This window comes from Coenobita brevimanus, chromosome 104 (assembly GCF_032717465.1).
Source record: "Coenobita brevimanus isolate Jiangsu-jjx chromosome 104, ASM3271746v2, whole genome shotgun sequence".
Classification (NCBI taxonomy): domain Eukaryota; kingdom Metazoa; phylum Arthropoda; class Malacostraca; order Decapoda; family Coenobitidae; genus Coenobita; species Coenobita brevimanus.
In genome coordinates this window covers 46,849,921-46,858,575 of record NC_137057.1, presented here as the reverse complement: position 1 = coordinate 46,858,575, position 8,655 = coordinate 46,849,921, and the positions used below count along the sequence as shown (strand labels likewise).

The following is an 8,655-nucleotide window of genomic DNA, read 5'->3' as shown; positions in this document are numbered from 1 at the left end:
ATTATTATTATTATTACTAATACTATTATCTTTACCACCACCACCATCATCATCGTTATCATTATTAATTATTATTATCATTATCATTATTATTATTATTATTAATTATTATTATTATTATTATTATCATCATCATCATCATATCATCATCATCATTATTATTATTATTATTATTATTATTATTATTATTATTATTAGCAATGTTTATAATGTTGGTACAGGATGGTGGTGACTCTGGCGATGGTGGTGGATGGTGGTAGTGAGGAGGGACTGAGGGAGGGGGCCAGGAAGGTACTATCCCAGGTTCGACCCTCATGGGATCACCAAAATCTACACTTTAAGGTACTCGTAACACGATGATATTTGGGTTATTTTCCGTTTTCTTTCATTCTCTCTCTCTCTCTCTCTCTCTCTACCTACCTACCTACCTATCTACCCATCTATCTATCCATCTATGCAGCTCTCTCTCTCTCTCTCTCTACCTACCTACCTACCTACCTACCTACATGTACCTACCTATCTACCCATCTATCTATTCATCTATCCAGCTCTCTCTCTCTCTCTCTCTCTCTCTCTCTCTCTTACAAAGCATATGTATAAAATTGCAAACATTTATCTTTAATTTACATCCGAGTGTCGAAATGTTAAAACTACTAATTTCATTTATTATTTTATCTATCTATCCATCCACCCATCTATCTATCTATCCATCCATCCATCCATCTATCTATCTATCCATCCATCTATCTATCTATCCATCCATCTATCTATCTATCCATCTATCTATCTATCTATCTATAATGCTGCATGATGTACAATTATCTCCATTAGCAGGGGTGGATGAGATTACAAAAAAAAATTCACTTACAAAGAAGGGATAATGCAACAGGTGCAATTGACACGCCTAAATCTACTGTAACTTTAAATCTAGCTCTATTTTTTTTTCTTTCTTTTTTTTTACAGACATTCACAGCGGGGGTAACCAACAGCCTGGTGGGGGTGTGGGAGGGTGAGGGGGTCAGGGAGGGTGAGGGTGAGGGTGTGTTGGTGAGAGTCTACGGGCACAACACACACCTTTTCATCGACAGACAGCAGGAGATTAACACCATGCAGGTAAGGGAGAGTGAGAGACTAACGAGGAGAGTGTATGTGAGGGAGATGGAGGCGGGGAAAGGAAGGGGGAGGCCGAGGATGAGGTGAAGAGAGAGCGAGACTAACAAGGAGAGTGTATGTGAGGGAGATGGAGGCGGGGAGAGGGAGGGGGAGGCTAAGAATGAGGTGGAGGGATGGGGAGGTATACGAGAGAGGGGTGTGTGAGCTGGGAGCAGAGCAGTGAAATATCGGGGGACAGGGCGACATGGAGGCGATTTGTTTGTGGCCACCCCTTACGGGATTAAGGCGTCTGGCAATAGATAGAGAGGTAAGGGTGACACAAGGGCTCCCTAACACCTCTCCCTAAGCGATTTATTTTTCTTATTACTCTTCACTATCCTCTTAAATCCTTCAAATATCACCATACCCAGAACTAATAATAACCAAATGTATCTAAAAATAAATCGCTAAGGAAGAGGCGTTAGGGAGAGATTTAATAAAGAAAAGATTTACGTATCACACCCAGAATAAATCAATAAAGAAAAACTGTTAAGGAAAAGATGCTATACTCTTTTCACTCTATCCTGGTAAATTTTCCTCCTTTTCCTACTTATCTTACGCAGTTCCACAGCACTTCTTCGTGACTAGTACCATATTCTAGTGTACCATATTCTAGTACCATATTCTAGTGTTTGATCTGGGGAGAGAGAGAGAGAGAGAGAGAGAGAGAGAGAGAGAGAGAGAGAGAGAGACAGACAGACAGACAGACAGACAGACAGAGATGGCAAATTTAGGCCAAGCTTGAGTGAATGGAGTATAGTGAGTCTCCTACCACAACTACCACCATCTACCACAACTACCACCATCTACCACACCTACACCATCCTCCTACCACAACTACCATCTTCCTACCACAACTACCACCACCTACCACAACTACCACCATCTACCACAACTACCACCATCTACCACAACTACCACCATCTACCACAACCACCACCATCCACCACAACTACAACCATTCTCCTACCACAACCACCACCATCCTCCTACCACAACTACCACCATCTACCACAACCACCACCCTCCTACCACAACTACCACCACTATCTACCACAACTACCACCATCCTCCTACCACAACTACCACCATCTACCACAACCACCACCATCCTCCTACCACATCTACCATCTTCCTACCACAACTACCACCATCTATCACAACTACCACCATCGTCCTACCACAACTACCACCATCTACCACAACTACCACTATCTACCACACCTACCACCATCTACCACAACTACCACCATCCTCCTACCACAACTACCACCACCTTCCTACCACACAGACCATCCACAAGGCAGGCTGCAGTCCCAACCTCACACCACCATCCTCGTACCACAACTACCACCACCTTCCTACCACACAGACCGTCCACGAGGCAGGCTGCGGACCGACCGTCATAGCGGCCTTCAAAAACGGTCTCTGTTACTCATTCACGCCGGGCATACCGCTGGGCGTGACGGATGTGACGCGACCGGAAGTGTGGCGCGCCGTGACGGAAATGGCCGCGAGATTCCACAAGATACAGGTAAGGGACAGGTGTATTGTATCTATTTATTTATCTATCTATCTATTTGTCTATCTACCTATCTAACTTTCTATTTATCTAACTATATATCTATCTACCACCATCCACCTCTCTGTTTATCAATCTATTTATCTATCACCTCCCTACTACCGCACCTACCACTATCTATCTGTTTCTATCTATCCATCTATCTATCTATCACCTCCCTACTACCGTACCTACCACCATCTACATATCTATCTATCAACATCCATCCCTACCAGTTTATCTATCTATCTATCTGTGTATCTATCTATCATCTTCCTACTACCACACCTGCCACCTTTTATCTCTATATCTATCTATCTATCTAATCTATCACTTCCCTCCTACAATACCTACCACCATCTATATCTATCTTTTTCACTCTATCTATTTACCTACCTACCTATCTATCTATATCTATCTATTATTTGTTTACCTATGTTTATTTATCTGTCCATCAATCAATTTATCTATCTATATCGCTATCTATCTGCCTGTTTATCTATCAATCTATCTATCTGTTTATCTATCCATCTATCTATCTATCTCGACTCATATACAATAAACTTTAAATACTGAGAGAGAGAGAGAGAGAGAGAGAGAGAGAGAGAGAGAGAGAGAGAGAGAGAGAGAGAGAGAGAGAGATAATCCCAATTAGCTCAGTTGATGGCCAGGTGTAGTCTGAATAGAGGGTGGATCTGACTAGTAACCAAGGAGATTCTGAACTAATACCTCAGACCCATAGACTTTAACGTCCCCAGGATTTAGTTTTCAGGTTTAAGGGGTTGATCAGTTCCGTTGGGTGAAAATACATTACATATATTCCATTTTTCCTTTTTTTTCGACAGGTGTAAAAAACATCAAGTATAATTTTTTTCTGTTTTCTTATATTTTTTTCGTCAGGTGTAAAAAATTCACTACATATTTTTTTCTCCTTTTTCTCTCAGGTGAAATGAAATCCATTATAATTTTTGTTCTCTTCTTTTTCTTTTTTGTCAGGTAAAGAAATCTAATTTTTTTTTTCGTCAAATGTAAACAACCTCACTATAATATATATATCTCCCTACGACACAGTATCTCTTTATTTCCTTGCTCTTTCTTTTTCTTACTTACCTTTTTTCCCTACACTATATTTTTCTTTATAGTCTTACCCGCGTTATCACTCTTGTTCCTTTTTCCCTATGCCAGGCAGGGGGAGAGAAGAAGCCCGTCCTGTTTTCCAAAATTCGTCAGTTCCTCTCCCTCCTCCCGTCCACCCACCCCGATGTCAACAAACAGACGAGGTACGAGCCTGCTGGCATTGTATTACTGTATTTTAGTGTATTTTATTATTTTATTGTATTTATTATTTTATTTTATTGTAATTTATTATTTCATTATTCTATTTTATTGTATTTATTATTGTGTTTATTTTATTTTATTGTCTTATTACTGTATTTATTATTATATTATATTCCATTATTTTATTTTTTATTATTGTTTATTTTATAGTTTTGTGTTTTATTACTTTTATTATTTTATTTTACTGTATTTTATTATTGGATTTTTTACTTTATTTTACTTTTATTGTATTATTTTATTCTACTTTAGCTTATTGTATTTTATTGTATCTATTATTGTATCTATTATTTTTTGTACTGTATTTTATTACTTCATTATTTTATTTTGTTGTATTTCATTATTGTTTTTATTGTATTATAATGTATTTTATTATTGTATTCTCCTGTATTTTATTAATGCATTTATTATTTTACTTTATCGTATTTTATTACTGTATTCATAATTTCTTTTTATTGTATTTTATTACTATTTTATTATCGTATTTTATTATTGTATTTTACTGTATTTCATTACTATACTTATGTTTTATCTTACTGTATTTTACTGTAGTTTATCATTCCACTTGTTATTTTATTGTATTTTATTATTGAATTTATTATTTTAATTTTAATTATTTTTTTATTTTTCATCTTAATTACACTACAACCAGTCGATTACATTAAATCCAGAGGAGGTACGAGGCTGTTTGAATTTCACTTAAAAAAACGTGTCACTAGAACCTAAAAACGACTCATTAGATCCTTAAAACGAGTCACAGGAGCCTAAAAACGACTCACTAGAGCCTAAAAACGACTCACTAGATCCTAAAAACGACTCACTAGAGCCTAAAAACGACTCACTAGACCCTAAAAACGACTCACTATATAAAAATGAGTCACAAGAGCCCGAGAGTGTCAATACCCCACCTTTCCGCAGGCTACAGGAGGCGGGGTGCGACAAGGAGGCCCTGGTACGACTCACGGACGACCTGGAGGCCCACCTGTCGTCCCTGAGCTGCCCAGTCGTCTTCTGTCATAACGACCTAGTCCTGACCAACATCCTCTGGCGAAAGGAAGAGGGTCGTGTGGCATTTATTGATTTGGAATACTCTGCCTACAACTACCAGCCCTACGACATTGCCAACCTCTTCTGCGAGTATTCCGGTACGTGTGAGGGTCGTAAGTAGGTCTGTAGGTCCGTAAGTAGGCTGTAAGTACCACAATTTCAACCTACATATCCACATTCCCATACTCCTTTAACATACCCTTACTTCGCCTTCAACTACCAGCCCTACGATATCGCCAACCTCTTCTGCGAGTATTCCGGTACGTGTGGGGGTCGTAAGTAGGTCTGTAGGTCCGTAAGCAGGCTGTAAGTACCACAATATCAACCTACATATCATCATCCCCTTACTCCTCTAACATACCCTTACTTCGCCTTCAACTACCAGCCCTGCGACATCGCCAACCTCTTCTGCGAGTATTCCGGTACGTGTGTGGGTCGTAAGTAGGTATGTAAGTGTGTAAGTAGGCTGTAAGTACCACAATATCAACCTACATATCATCATCCCTTTAATTTGCTTACAATTACCCCCCCCCCACGACATTGCCAACCTCTTCTGCGAGTATTCCCGTACGTGTGTGGGTCGTAAGTAGGTCTGTAGGTCCGTAAGTAGGCTGTAAGTACCACCATATCGACATACTTCAACATACTCTTATCTCACATACAACTATCAATCCCACGACATCTCAAACCTCTTCTGTAAGTATTCTGGTAAGTATGTATGTAGGTGTGTAGGTAGTCTGTAGGTATATCTGTAAGTAGGCTGTAAGTACTACACCAACATACCCTTACTTCGCTCACAACTACCAACCCGACACTATAATCCTATTCTGTAAGTATTCTGGTAGATGTGTTGGCAGTGTGTAAGTAGTCAGTGAATGTGTCGGTCTGTAAGTAGGCCGTAAGTAGCCAAATAGTCACGGTAGCGTAGTGTTTATTCACAGCAGGGTCTTCTACTTACAGCTTCCACTTCTACCACTTTGTAAACCTATTCTGTAAGTGTTCTTGTAAGTGTTGGTAGATTGTAAATATGTGTGTAGGTCTGTAAGTATGTGTGTAAGTCTGTATGTGTGTAGTCTGTAAGTATGTATGTAAATCTGTAAGTATGTATGTAAGTCTGTAAGTATGTGTGTAAGTCTGTAAGTATGTGTGTAGTCTGTAAGTATATGTAAGTCTGTAAGTATGTGTGTAGGCTGTAAGTATGTGTAAGTCTGTAAGTATGTGTGTAGTCTGTAAGTATGTGTAAGTCTGTAAGTATGTGTGTAGTCTATGTGTGTAGTCTGTAAGTACGTGTGTAGGTCTGTTTTCTGTCTATCTATCTATTGCCAGACGCCTCAATCCCGTGAGGGGTGGCCACAAACAAATCGCCTCCACGTCGCCCTGTCCAACGCCATTTCACTGCCCTGCTCCCAGCTCACACCCCCCTCACCCTCATATACCTCTCCACTCCATCCCTCCATCTCATCCTCGGCCTCCTCTTCCTTCTCCCCCCTTCCACCTCACTTGCATACTCTCCTCGTTAGTCTCTCGCTATCCATCCTCTCCAAATGACCAAACCGCAACAATGTTTTCAATTTAATTTATCTTTTTTTCCCTTTTTCTTTTTTCTTTTTTTTTCAAACACTTCTGACGTGAAAATTATTACAAAAAATCTTACCACAAAAAAAAATCTATTACAACTTCAATTCTATTACAACTATGAAAGATTTTTTTTTTTTTCAATATAACTGCATTCTTTAAATACTTTTTAAAATGCAGTTTGATGCTGACTTTTAGCGGCCAAGTTAGCGGAAAATAATGGTCTGAATATAGCAGGAATGGATCAATATTTCTTTAACATTCTGCACTACTATTAAAGGGGGAGAGAGGGAGGGGGAGGCCAAGGATGAGATGGAGGGATGGAGTGGAGAGGTATCTGAGAGAGGGGTGTGTGAGCCGGGAGCAAGGTAATGAAATGCCGGGGGACAGGGAGACATGGAGGCGATTTGTTTGTGGCCACCCCTTACGGGCAATAGATAGATACATAGACTACTTTTAAATACAATACTCTATGTAAATTATAGTAATACTAATACTTTAATCATCGCTATAGTAATTTCACCTTAACTTGCCTTGGTTCTCGTCCTTTTGGAGCTGATTTCACGTAGCTCAGTGGCAGAAAGAGACAATACTACGGCTCTACATCCTATATCTAACACTTCTTCGTGACTAGCATCTTTTCTAGTATTAACCTACTGTCCCAACTCTGTATTCAAGATGGAGAGGTGGCAATTTTAGGCCAAGTTAGGGCAAAATGAGTATATATTAAACTGAAGGTACTAGGCTTATTTCACCTTTGTATTTCACGTATTTCACCTTTGTATTTCACCTTGTATTTCACTTTGTATTTCACCTTGTATTTCACCTTTGTATTTCACATTGTATTTCACCTTGTATTTCACCTTGTATTTCACCTTGTACTTCACCTTTGTATTTCACCCTGTAATTCATCTTGTATTTCACCCTGTATTTCACCTTTTTGTATTTCACCTTTTTGTACTTCACCTTTGTATTTCACCTTTGTAGTTCACTTTGTAGTTCACCTTTGTAGTTCACCTTGTATTTCACCTTTGTATTTCACCTTTGTATTTCACCTTGTATTTCACCTTTGTATTTCACCTTGTATTTCACCTTTGTATTTCACCTTTGTCGTCCACCTTGTACTTAAGCTTTGTATTTCACCTTTGTACTTCACCTCCAGGTATTCAAGAACAAGACTACTCCCTGTACCCGAGCGAGGCGTCTCAGAGGGCCTGGTTAAGGAGTTACCTGGCCCACTACAAGAACATGAGGGAGGTGGACGTCGAGGATGGGCAGGTGGAGGTGTGGAGGGCGTGGGTGTGCAAATTCTCCCTGGCCTCGCACCTGTACTGGGGCGTGTGGGCCATTTTACAAGCATGTCATTCTGCCCTCGATTTTGACTACGTGGGGTGAGTTAGTATGGCCTTTGTTTCTTTCTTCCTCGCATAAAAAAATATATATATCTATCTATCCAGTAATCTATCCCATCTATCTATCTATCTGTCTATCTATCCACTGTCCAACGCATCTGCCTACCTCAACTCTCTCTCTCTCTCTCTCTGCTTCTGTGTAGTGTCTATCGATCAATAATCAATATATCCATCCATCCATCCATCTATCTATCTATCTATCACATCTATCTTCTATCTATCGTTCCAGGTACAGTTTGCTGAGGTTGGCCCAATTTAAGAAGCATAAAACGGACATCTTCGCCATTGTGGTTCCAAAATGGCCGCCTCCAAGCTCCACTGAAGACCAAAATGCTGGCAGGAAAAAGGCTGAAGGATCGGAGGACTGAGAGAGAGAGAGAGAGAGAGAGAGAGAGAGAGAGAGAGAGAGTGTGTAGATAGATAGACTGCGATAGATTTAGTCAACTCTGAAATAGATACCACAAAAGTGATTCACAGCCTTATGAATAAATAGAAAATAGATAGATAGATAGATATAAATAGATAGATATTGTAGATTCAGTGAGAGACAGATTGATAGATAGGCAGGTAAAC

General features: G+C 39.6%; 1 protein-coding gene across 1 annotated transcript; it reads left to right on the top strand.

Annotated features, from left to right (window-relative positions):
• The first annotated feature begins 222 nt into the window (after positions 1-222).
• LOC145416102 (ethanolamine kinase 1-like) lies at positions 223-8,450 on the top strand. The gene is made up of 7 exons (XM_080285194.1): positions 223-342; positions 964-1,113; positions 2,525-2,686; positions 3,899-3,993; positions 4,967-5,193; positions 7,833-8,061; positions 8,312-8,450. Exons 1-7 carry the CDS (start codon positions 223-225, stop codon positions 8,448-8,450), a joined length of 1,122 nt encoding a protein of 373 aa, XP_080141320.1.
• The last annotated feature ends 205 nt before the right edge of the window (positions 8,451-8,655 follow it).